A 12,706-nucleotide genomic window follows, 5' to 3' on the forward strand; every position below is an offset into this window, starting at 1 on the left:
TAGTTTGTTGTAAAGTGTTGTAAGACTTTATTTTGTGTTGTACATTTTACTGGCAAAATTCAAAAATATAATGTCTGTAATTCACCTCCTTGGCCATCTAACGAATCTAACTATATTGTTATTATGTTTTCATTATGGAAGCTCAAATTAATCAGTTTTAAGCTCTTTGTGAGCTGATTGTACTGACTGCTTATCGTAAATAACTTGTGGCATGATCATCAACTATGTGGCTGATATGAATCTGTCTTTCATATACAGGGTCAAGAGTGAACCATTTTGTGTTTTCAGGGGGGGGGGGGGTTTCTCCTTTGATTAATTTCTCTTAATTAGAGATGCACCAAATACTTTATTTTCCCAAATACTAAATATTCAGGTATTCGGTTGAATATTTGTGTAAAAAATTTAACTGTCATATTGAATTTTATGCCAATCAAAAATAAAATCATATTGATCTATTTCGGGAAGCGTAAATTCATTTCCATTCAACATCCTAAATTTATTTATACTGAGCATAATTTTTAAAATATATCATTCCAAAAGCAAAATCAAATTAATATTGTAAATGGTTAATTTGGTTTATGTTTGTCTGCAATTCTGCATAAATGGATAGAGTCGAGTCCCGACTTACGCGAGGGATGCATTTCAAGACCCCTCACTTAAGTCGAAATTTTGCGTGGTAGTAAAGGGTATGCTTACGACTTTTTGATAAACATCAACATTTATTTTAGACACTTGTAAACACCCTTCACACTGCTTAAAAACATTTCTTAAGTGTATGTCAACATTTTCCACATAAATAACTGATATTATCCTGCATTTATTAAAAACCTACATTATTCAATATAAACTCATGAATCACAAAACCAATATTAGTAGCCAATATTGAAGACGATACTTACGACCAGTGATTTCTTAATGAAAATTTTCGTGTTGCAGGCGAGGAATTCACGTTTGCTCGAAAAAACGTGTACGCGTGAAAAACTCCCGATATATATATATATATAGCCATTTCGCGTAAGTCGAATTGCGTTGTAGCGCAAGTCGACTGTAATTAGTTTTTTTCCTGATTCGATAACTAACAACAATGCAACCTGTTTTGTCATTAATAAAGAATCTTGCATTTACCTTACACAGGGGCATGCACAGAAATTTTAGGACCTGTTACAAATGACTTTTACAGGCCCCTCCATATTGTTTACCTTTACCTCTCTGCATACATTTCACCCCTCCTTTTAAAAATCTCAGAACCCCTTCAGGCTCGAGCCCAGCCAACAGGTGTGTGTGTCCCCCCCCCCCCCCGTGCAAGCCCCTGACCTTACATACAAATGTAAACCCAAATTGCCTAAAATATCATTACAAATTAGTTTTTTCGAGTGATTTTCTGCTATGTTAATCTTTTTGGTAACTAATAAATAATTTTTTGATTAAAATTGAGTAATTAAATTCAAATTTTGCCAGATATATTTTTTCCTCTCTAAGTGCAAAGGATTATTAAACTTTGATTTTAATGATTGATTTTAATTAGGGTGTTTCTAAACAATATTTAAGCTTTCATACGGTGTAACAGTTTACAAACTAAAGTACTGCAAAGTTTAATGTCCAAGTATTTTCCTTTTTTTTTAGCTGCATACTTTATTTGAAAAATTTGCAGTTCAAGTAAAGTAGTAATAAATTGATTGTACATTTGTTCGATGTCTTTTCATCCAAAAATTCATTTATTTTGCATTGAAATAGGCCTTCTTTGTAACCCCCAAACACATGTCTCAGTAATCTGCAATTTTTGCTATGTGACGTTGTTATGTCTAATTTTACTTTTTATGCACTAAGGTATTTAATATTAAGGGGTAAGGTATTTAACTTATATGAAATTGCTGTTTAACTTAATGATTTTTTTAAAAAAAATTTTTATTTTATTTATTTATTTATTTATTTATTTATTTTTTTTTTTGGTTACAGTGCCATATTTGAATGAATTTGGAATAGTAAAGCTAATGTAATGTATCATAAGAATTAAGAAAAATTAAAAAGCATCAAAATTTAAAATTGAATCTGAGTGTTTTCTCTTACATTAAAATTACTTTGAATGCAATAAAATAAATAAATAACAATTTGAATTCATTTTGTACTGTGGTACTTACTATATTGTGACTATCATTCCACGTATGAAAAATATGTTTGTTTAAAAATTGTCAAACTTTTCAATTTGTTTGCAATTCGGCTGCTGAATATTAAAGTGTTCGGCTGAAACAAATATTTGGTTTGTCTGCTGAATATGCAGTATACCAAATAGCCAATGTTTTGTTATCTAATCTTAATTTTTGTTGAGAAACCAGTTGCAATAATGACATTAATACTTAATAAGTATAATTGCTATGTCGCTATCTGTATTGTTCAATTAAAACTTTCACGGGCCTGCAGCATAGCTTTTATATTTTCATTTTGATTTTCACTTCAATTAGTCTCATAGTAAGGAATCAAGTATCCAAAAAACCTTTTAATTAATTTATTTTGCGACTGCTGCTTTTCCTTGTAACTAAAGATTTTTCTAAACATTAAGAGGGGCAGTAGTTGTCCTTAAAATTCCTAATTTGTTGAAAACTGTTCTAAAATTCCTAATATTTTGAACTTGGTCATTAATGTCCCTAAAATTTTCATTTATTTTCACTTCATTTCTGTTAAAAAAGTGAAGTTATTATGTAAGTACAACCTTTGAGTTTTGTATGTGATGCCTAGCATCACTAAAAAACTTGTGAAGGTATTGAAATAATATTAATATATTTGGTATAATATAATAATATATATATAATATAATTGGCACAGTATAGCCTTGAAAAGCTCTTGCGCCATTAAAACAAAAAAAAAAAAAAAAAAAACAACCAACCATATGAAACTGTTCTTTGTAAAACAAATGAAAACTTACATAAATGGGTATATGCTGTTTAAAGTTGAACTACACTGTTAACTAATGGAGAAAATTTTAAAAGATTGAGTTTGTTTGCATTGGAGAATAAAAACTTTAATCCAAAACAACCACAACAAATGTTTACTGAACCAAATTTATGAACAAAAGGTGTATTGGCAAAGACTTGCGGTTTGGCTGAGGTAGTATTTTTACAACATTGTGATGCCTGCACAACATCAATGTCATCTTTCTTGGGTAGCACATAGGATAATACGGCAGATGATTTTGTAGCAAACTTCTCAGTATAATCACCTTCAGCTGAGATTTCAGTAATTAAAACTATGAATTCGTGAATCGACTTCTTCCACAAATTTAACCACGGCCCAATCCCCAATGGCTGGGTTTAACAACTAGGAGAACCACTAGTTTTCATTTCTACTTCATTCGCTATTTTATCAGTTATTGTTAATGTTCTTTTATTTATTTATTTTCTTGCTTTTGTCTGTGTCTCTTGATTGTTCTTCAGTGTACAAGTACAATCTTGCAGCCACCTGCTCTGTAATTAAAACTTCTTCCACCTTTGTACCCTCTTACTTTTTTTTTTTTTTTGCAAATGTTTCAGTCTTACCAGTGCTAGAAAATGGTTGTGGAGCAAGAGATACAGCAGGATAATTTAGTTATTCAGTACAACTTTGCTATGAGGTGTAAGGATTCTGAGGCTGTACTTAGATTATGTTCTAGGCATGGTTGGTTTTAAAAGGAAATTAAAAAAGACGGCATATTAGCTATAAATACGTACTATGTTTCATAATTTGTAGCAATGAACCATATACACCATAAACCTACAGTAAATTACTAACCTACAGTAATCATGAACTATATCGATAATAATCTAAATATATAATATTTTTAAGTACTAATTGGCATAAGTTATAGTAATTAAAATAATTTTAAAAAAAAAACAAATAAATGCCGAGTACTTAAGTACTTATTTATAAAACGTTTAAAAAACATTCTTTTAGTTTAAAACATAAGCAATATCACACAACTGTCTCGCAAAGATAATTTAGGTTAATCTTCGTGTATTCGATGTCGTAAACTCGAAAATGTTGGCTATACCCATTTTACCCCGTGCAACTAAAAGTACTATAAAGTTTTTGTTAATATTAAAATTTACTTATTTTTTTAAAAGTTTTCTGTTAGAAAATATCTTCTTCTATCAAATCCAAATAAAAAACTTCCGAAACTTTTCCTGTAAATTTTTCTCGGAAGAAGTTTATCACTCACTATAAACACATTATTTTGCGTTGTGAAAAATAAAATTGTTGCTAAGCCGGGTAAATGAGTTGCTAGATTTTTTTCCTCCAAGTCATAATGTTGCCAGATATGTAAACATTTTCATCATATTTTTTTATTTTCCAAAAATGTTGTCTAGTAGAATAAAATCAAGAAAAATGCAACTATACCCATTTTACCCCGTGTCCCTATCTAATTCAAAATTAAGAACAAAAAGAGTGTACAAATGTCAAAATTTTCAGTTTATTATTGTACAAATATATCGTTTTGTGAGATTATTCAGCATAAATCTTTGAAGTGTTAAATTTTATTGGTTATATTTTATTTTAATGTAAGTTATGCTTCATTTGATACCCAACATGAATTTACTCTTATTTTGTAGATGATTTTAATCAACTGACGGGTGTGAATCGAGTCATTGTCCCATTCATTGCCTGTGGAGATTTAAGTGCCTATGATTCAGATAGATGCTATCCACTACAGGTATGGCATATTGTCTGGCGTATGCTGACATTTATAACATTTTTGATTCAAAAACCTTATTTTTGTCAGAAGTTTGGTTGTTTTGTTATTGTTACCATTTACTTATTTATTGACATTACCTTTAGGATTGCAGAAAAGACTTCGAAGTTAGCTGTAATAGTAAATGATATATTTTATGAAATATAAATATAAGTTGTAGTTGGGAAAACTTCAGTTTATAAAATGTTTAGGAAAATAAAAACTCAAGTGTGCACAAAAGCACCAGCAAGCATATTAGGTGAAGTTAATTAAAATAAAAATAAATTAAAGAATTCTAAACCTTATTTTATAATAGTAAAAGTCTCAATAGAAAAAGAAAAGGATCTTAAAAATATAAATCATAAAAATTACTAATAAAAAAATTTTTTACTCATTATTAGAATTTCCATTTATCTAGATTACCTTTAGTCTCGGTTAGTCTGTATAGATGAGGTTCAACTGTACTGATGTTATACATATTCTTATAATTAATATTAAGTGATGATATTGAACTCTTATTTTATGGAGCACTGAGTTTTGCAGTCGACTCATAGAGCTGGTTAGTTTTCTGATACGTAGTGTTTGTGCTCTGAGAATCTTGTAGAAACTTCAAACACACTTGTCCCTCATGATTAAAGCTTTGAATTTGTCTAAACTCACAAATTGGTTCGATGTCTAAAATGATTTCTCTTGTCTAGAGTTTCTCATTTTTGCCAAGAAAATACCTTGAGGTTTCTGTAATGTTTTATTTTTACAAGCTGGAAAAGAAATCCATAATTTCAAAATTAACTTATTTGATTGAAATACCCAATGGCGCAGTGAAGGGGGGGGGGGGTGAAAACACCCCCCAGAGCCATTGGTTTAAACATAAATTAGCATAAATTAGTTAAATATATATCAAGTTCTAACACAGTAGTTTATGCATATGAAAAGGCCGTTTTGATTAAAAAAAAACCCTCCAAAAGGCATTCCTGGCTGCTCTAGTGCATACATACATACACTTTTTCTCTCACAGAATTACTTGTCAAATCATGATTTTTAATACCTTTGAACTCAAAACCAGTAAATACCTCAATTTTATGTATTCTTTCACACCAACATCTGACTTCATTATTATACCTACGGCAAACCAAAGTTTATTCAAATACATTTGGTGTGTGTGTGTTGTTTTGAGAATTGAGAAGAAATTATGGAAAAATAACTCTAAAATAAAAAAAATGGGATATTTAAATTAATTTTATACTCTGGATTAATTTTATACTCTAAACATGTAAACAGTATTAATTTCTTCAATAAATTTAATTTTACGGTAAACTAATGTTTAATCATGAATTTTTTAAACTATTCCGGTTATGACGTCGCTCCGGCTATGACGACACTTTTTTGACAGGACCAAAGTTGTCGTGGTAACGAGGTTCGACTGAAAACCATTTTCCAAATGTAGCATTTAAAACTACACTATTGGAGGAAACACACGGGTTCCATGAAGAAGGTAGACATAAAAAAGGGTCCCACTGATCAAAGAAATTAAGAAACCGTGATTTAAAAGAACCTTTCTATGAAATTCAGCTAGAGTTTTAATTTTGCACATATTTTACTCAAACCTTTAAAAAATCCACTTACGTCCCTTTACTTCTTCCTGCTTCATTTTTTAAAAAATTCTTTGATAAATCTTAAATTTACTGATAATGGTTTTTATCTGAAAGTCTAAAGTTTACCAGGGTTCGTACGCTCCTTCAAAACTTCTTCATTTAGGAAATTTTTTTGAAGGGCCCTTCAAACTCCTTCATTTTGGTTTGAACTCTTTCAAAACTCCTTCTTTTTTATTTCAAGACTCCATTGTCTTCTTCTATAACAGTAACTTAAAATACTTCAGTTCACACAACTTACCTTCATCACAAGGGCCAAGGCATAAGGGCGATTTTAATGTAGTAGTTTTGTATATTTATTTTTTTCATAAAGATGTGATTTACAAATTGAGCATCCACTATAATATTAAAATCTGTTCGCGTCCGTCTGTCTGTCTGTCTGTCTGAAGATCGATCTTCTCGAGAACCACTGCGAATCGGGAGTCAAACGAGATACCGATCAATTCGAAATTTTCCAAAGAAAACAATAGGACCAATCTCATAATTGTACGACTTTAATTAGCGGAGATATTAATTAAAACGTTAATTAACATAACGCTATTCAGGAATTTTTATTTCTTTCCTGTTGCCATTTTGCATATGGGTGAGCAAATAAAATTCTAATAATTGTGTCAAAAGAGATTTTTTTGGCTGCTGTCCAAATCTTAAAACAACGTTTCCATCTAGAATTTCATTTTTAATTAGTTTAAAATTGGTTGCTCTATTCAGACATTTATCGTCTGTCCTTTCTTATTTTTTCACATTCAAAATTTTAACTCTTTTCAGCATATGAAAAATGTTTTTTTAGTAATGTTTATTGATTGAAGTGTAAGTTTATCATTCACCGGCCTCATATTTGGGTACATTTAGGATGTACCCAATTTTGTTGGACTTTTTTCCGTCACATGGGTGAGTTTTCGAATTGTAATAACTCTCTTTTTCCTTCCTGTTTCGATTTTTGCAATACAGTTTGTATCGTTAAAAGAACACGTTAAATTAAAATTGTTTGGATTTCTTTAAGAGAAACAGAGGTGAACAAAAAAGATTGTTTTTAAGGCTTTTAACTAAAGCTTAATTGGAATCTGATGGCTTGATATTAAATTAATGCTTATTGGTATTTAATAAGTCTTGGTGCTTTAGTTTCACGTAATCAACAAAAAAGTGTGTGTCATTTTATGTAAAAAGCTGATTGTGATTGTACATAAATATTTTAGATATATTCTATCAGATTTAATTCAGTTTAAAGTGAGCACATATTATAGTTGAGAATGCATATATTTTCATCATTTATGCTAATTGAAAATACTAATAACTTGTATCATTGATAACTATGATTAACGTTAAAGAGGTTTTTGCCAAAAATATGCTCTACTGGTGTTTTGCAAACCTTGCATTACGCGTAATTATTTACTCCTTAGCGCTTTAGAAACTGATGTCAGAATAATACAAAAACATCAATTGAACAGCTCTTTCATTTTTTAAGTAGCCCGTGCAACGCCGGGCACGCAGGCTAGTAAGAATCATAAAAGTTGAAGGTGAAAATATTATTAGATGACTACGACGTTTCCCAAGTGAAGTAAAACATGCTTAAATGGTGCTTGGCTATTTTTTCAAGTTTTATAACTATTGCTTTTCCCTCCACCACACTCTCAGCAGCAAAAGTCAGTTTGTCTAATTATTATTGAAATATTTAAAAATATATAAGTAGATGTTCTATATTAAGCAATTGTGTTAATGAAAACAATTGTTTAGTAAATCGCAGTTCTGACAATGTAAAAAGGGTCATCCATGTTTGATGTCATAACTTGAGGGTTCATGAAATTGTGACAAGGGTAAGAGAAAGAGTGATAAAAAGTGACATCACACAGTTGTTACAACACTATATTATGACATGTGACGAGGAGCAGTAAGGTGTGACATTTTGTGACAAAGGGGAAGGGGGTCAAATACGATGAATAAAAGTGAAACACCATTTAAGGACAGCCCATCAGTACTCCTTCAAAATCGCATTTTACTTCTTCAAAACTCCTCCAAAAGTCCTTCATTTTATTTCTGAAATTGAGTATGAACCCTGGTTTACTGAAAATACAGTCGGACCTCCATATATCGAAGTAGCAAATTGCCAGAAGAAAATTCGATACATAGAAATTTCGATATATGGAAACGATCTTATTTTATCATAAAAGTCTAATGAAAGATTAAAATTAAAGCTAATTTTCGTGTATGAAACCCTATTTATAATTTATACGAGCATCGGATTAAATGAAAATTAATAATTAAAAAATTAACAGAAGTTACACATTTTTCTCCTTCATACATCTTCATTCTTCGGCAATTCAACTTGATCCGCAACATAAGGGGATTTTCGTTTTGACAATATAACCGAGAGAAAAGTAAAAAATTAATCTACTTAACTTGAATGATTTTTACTGAAGTTAAAAAGATTAGGAATGATAATCAACAGACAAAAGGGATAGTTTGAAACTACAGTGCTACTGGTTGCAACTAAAACTTCAATTAAGAAATTAAAGAACTCCAGAACGGAACAACAACCTATCTACACACCCCTCAACCCCAGATTCCTTATGTGTTTCGTAGCAACCATTAGTGAGCATAATTTTCTCCCCTAACCTTCATTTTTCATGAGACAAACAGTCTAAAGTGGAAAAAAAATGTACGAATGTCTCGATTTTTTTTTCGATATATAGAGGTTTTTTCGATATATAGAAATAATTTTTCCATGTAATGAACATAGAAGTTTGCTCGGATTTCGATTTATAGAAAATTTCGATATGTGGAAGTTCGATATATGGAGGTTCGACTGTAGTTTCATGTGATATGTCCTCTGAATCCTGTTTCAGCTGAGTGAAGACAAGGAGTACGTGTACCACTCGCCGACCCAACAGCCCATCAAGCCACCCTACGAAGAAGCGGTCAAGCTGAAGCGAGAGAACAAACTGGCCACTCCACAGACTCGGGTCTCTCGCATGCAATCCGAAGGGAGTTCCGATCCCCTGGCGGAGGCCAAGGCCGACGCCTACCTCAGGTTGAAGTCCGGTTTGGTCGGGGAAGCATCGGAAGGAAGCAGTTCTATCCAGAGCTGTCCCGATGACTTGCCCAGTCTCACGAAACTGACATTGGATGCTTCTGCGGTGGATGAGGATGGTTGAACATCTATTCTTTTTCGTGTATATGTTTGTGGATAATATTTTTTATAAAGTAAAGTATCTTTAAAATATCCTAATAATAAAGTCTCCTACCTTCTTCAAAACTCTTGGGATGTTGATGTGACGCTTAAGCCTACACACATTTAATAGCTGAAACTGTGGTTAGAGCTCTTGTTATTGTTACCTATTGTATTCTTTTGTAACGTAAAGTAGCCAAAATTTTGACTCGCCTTAGCAGAATCCGTTGCTGGTGACTGAACTGAAGGTCTGTTCAGGAATGACGTCACATTTTTTCCCCACCATATTTGCACCCTTCCCCCTCTCTGTAACAAAGTGTCACACTTCACCTTACCCCCTCCCCTTGTCACATGTCATGCTCTTTTGCATAAGCATATTGTTGTAAAAAAGCATGATATTACTACCCCTCTTGTCACAAACTGTTACAATTCATGACCCCTCCCCATCCTCAATTTTTGATGTCCACTAATGTTATTAACCAGACTTTGAGAGGGAGTCATATAGGAAAGTTGTTTCTGGGTTGCTGTTATGTCGCCAACATTTGCCACTTTTAAGATTTCCTTGCTGACTGAATTATTTTATTTGAATTGCTTGAAGGCTTGTTAGACAAATTTTTGGTATTTTAAAAACTTGATATCATTTCAGCCAGATACATGCTTGTCTTTCAGAGTTAGCTAATTAGTTTTTAAATATGGATTTTTAATTAAATTTCAAGTGAAATCCCAAAAGTAAAAATATTTTATTTCCCCAAAAGCTTTCAGGCAAAACAGTGCAGTTTTCAATCATTCCACTGTCAAGCAAGTAATGACACTGCAAAATGCCACATACTACTTTGTTTACTTCTGCTGTTAATTCTCGTTAACTGAGTGTAGGTTTCCCTAACACTTGTTTTATGAAATGTAAGTTGAAAATTTCAATAAGTGGTGACATTGAATATGAGTGTCGTTATCATATTCTATTCTCAAGAAAATGTTAGCTTGGTTGGAGAAGAAATTTATTTAACTACGTTGTGTGAAACATGATACATACCTGCCAACTCTTCTGGTTTTTCTAGTAGTTTCCTAAATTTTGAGCATTTCTCCCAAATTTTATTAAAAATCTACTGGATTCCTATAAATCTTGAGGAAAATCCTTTTATTTTGTGGAAAAAAACTTTGTAAAATTGTGTTTGTCAAACTGAAGCATATCTAAATCTTAGCAGCATTATTGATGCTTATTCTGCAAACCATCTACATTTGACCTGTTTTAAATAAAAGTTTTTATACAGTTTAGTGCAGTAAAATCACTTTTTATTTTCAGTACATACAAATGCTTGTTTTGGTTTTAATGGTCTATATTAGTCTAGCAATAAAACAAAGATGACATATTTTAAATTATGTAAAACTTGAAAAACTGAATTGTTGCGTTTGTGTCTTAAAATTATGTTTTAATACAAAATAAAATGAAATGTTCCGAAATATTTTTTCATCAAATTATTTAAAATCGAACTGAAATTGTTTAACGTATTTCAAGTGAAAGAAAAACTTTAAATATTTTTAAATGATGAATTTTATTTGAGGTATTTTATTTTACAAGCTGCATTAGATTTAAAATACAGTGCCCTCAAAAGAAAATGAAATATGAATGATTATGTGGAACATCTTAAATTTCATAGCATTATGAAAATTGTTGCCGCTATGTACACGATGCTCGCAAAAATAATCGCTACTGCTGATTTGGCAAAGCTGCTGCCTTTGGAAATTGTTACATACAAAGCATGTGTTCCTCCTGTAGTTCCATTTTCTGTCCGTTCTCTTTTCTTAGACAGTGTTATTTCATGCCAAGTTCCAACTGAAAAATAAAAGGGAAAATATTGAATCTAAATTCATCTTGATTGAGAAGGTGAAAATGACAAAAAAAAAAAAAATTCAATTGCGTGATTTATAACACAACAATTATTTATTGGTAAGGAGAATTGACAAAGACAACCATTATTCACTCAACTTTTGCCTTACTAAATGCCTTTAAACTTACTTTCCTAACCAAACTCGAGATAGTGAGCACTTCTATATTTAAATGCGAGCTTGAAAATGTCAGGGGTGCCATCCCCTCCCCCCCCAAGAGCAAAGGTGCCCCCCCCCAAATGTCACAAAGACCCCCCAAAAGCAAGAGCCCCAAAATGAGAAAAATACCCCTTCAAAAACCCCCTTCCCTAAAAAATTTCAACGGCGTAGTCTGCCCATGACCCCCCCCCCCCCCCGATGGGCTCCCCTAAAAATGCTTATAAAACAAGTTGAACAATTTTTTTGATGCTGAAATGAGAACAGGTCCCTTTTCTCCGAATGTAAAGTAGAGGCTGGAGCACCAAAATGAAGATTTAGCACCCGACTCACTATCTACCAATCGCAAAGCGAATAAAAAGCCACAGTAAAGTTAAACTAATAAAATCTTCATTGCTCAAAAAAAAAAAAAAATGAAGGAAAAAAAACTTTGAACGTGATGTTACGTACCTCCGTGTGTCGGCAGCTGTGACGTGTCTTCAAATTTGATAAAAAATTTCGGATGTTCCGATTGGTTGGAATATCCTTGGAGCCATGGAAACCAGGTGTAGAGCAAAATACCATCCCGATTTGGTGTAGTTGTTTCGGGCTTGGGCGTGGTCATTTGTGTCGTCGGTTTCTGGTCTGTGAGAGGCTTTTGCCTGCTGGACTTTGCCCACTGAATCCTTGCTGATCGATAGTAACTCTCTTCCGCTTGCATAAAGTCCTCGTCTGAATGGATGGTGTCCCCTAGGAAAGAAGCAAACAGCGCTGTTATGAACTCGGTCGGTAAGGATCTAGTTGACAAGACAGTTGTTCATTGTCACGTTCAAAAGGCCCGACGAGAAACCATGTCAGCCTAGTTGGATACTAGGGGCCCAGGCTTTGGAAGGGGGGGGGGGGGACGGAACACTGATGCAAAAAAAAGTAATGAAAAAAGAGGGAGGGGGACCGTGGGTGCCCATATGCAAAATTGTAAGGGGGGAGAGCTCAGATATTTTAACCACGGTTTAGCTTGACATTTACTGAGGCTCTTGTTTACCGAGGCTTCTTTTGGGGCTCTTGCTTTTGGGGGGGCATCCAGGGGCGTAGCTAAGGGGGGGGTTTGGGGACAAACCCCCCCCCCCCGAAATGTTAGTCTCAAAAAAAAAAAGAGAAAAAGAAGAGAGAAGAGAG

At 32.8% G+C, this 12,706-nt stretch overlaps 1 protein-coding gene across 1 annotated transcript in view; it reads left to right on the plus strand.

Annotated features, from left to right (window-relative positions):
• Positions 1 to 9,562, plus strand: part of LOC129216862 (putative tRNA (cytidine(32)/guanosine(34)-2'-O)-methyltransferase) — a 43,675-nt gene extending 34,113 nt beyond the window's left edge. Inside the window, exons 9-10 of the mRNA XM_054851077.1 lie at positions 4,581 to 4,681; positions 9,189 to 9,562. Coding sequence (XP_054707052.1) covers positions 4,581 to 4,681; positions 9,189 to 9,497 — 410 coding nt within the window. The 3' untranslated portion in view covers positions 9,498 to 9,562. The remainder of the gene's footprint in view (positions 1 to 4,580; positions 4,682 to 9,188) is intronic.
• Positions 9,563 to 12,706: the final 3,144 nt, after the last annotated feature.

The sequence above is a fragment of the Uloborus diversus genome, chromosome 2 (genome assembly GCF_026930045.1).
Source record: "Uloborus diversus isolate 005 chromosome 2, Udiv.v.3.1, whole genome shotgun sequence".
In the NCBI taxonomy this organism is placed as follows: Eukaryota; Metazoa; Arthropoda; class Arachnida; order Araneae; family Uloboridae; genus Uloborus; species Uloborus diversus.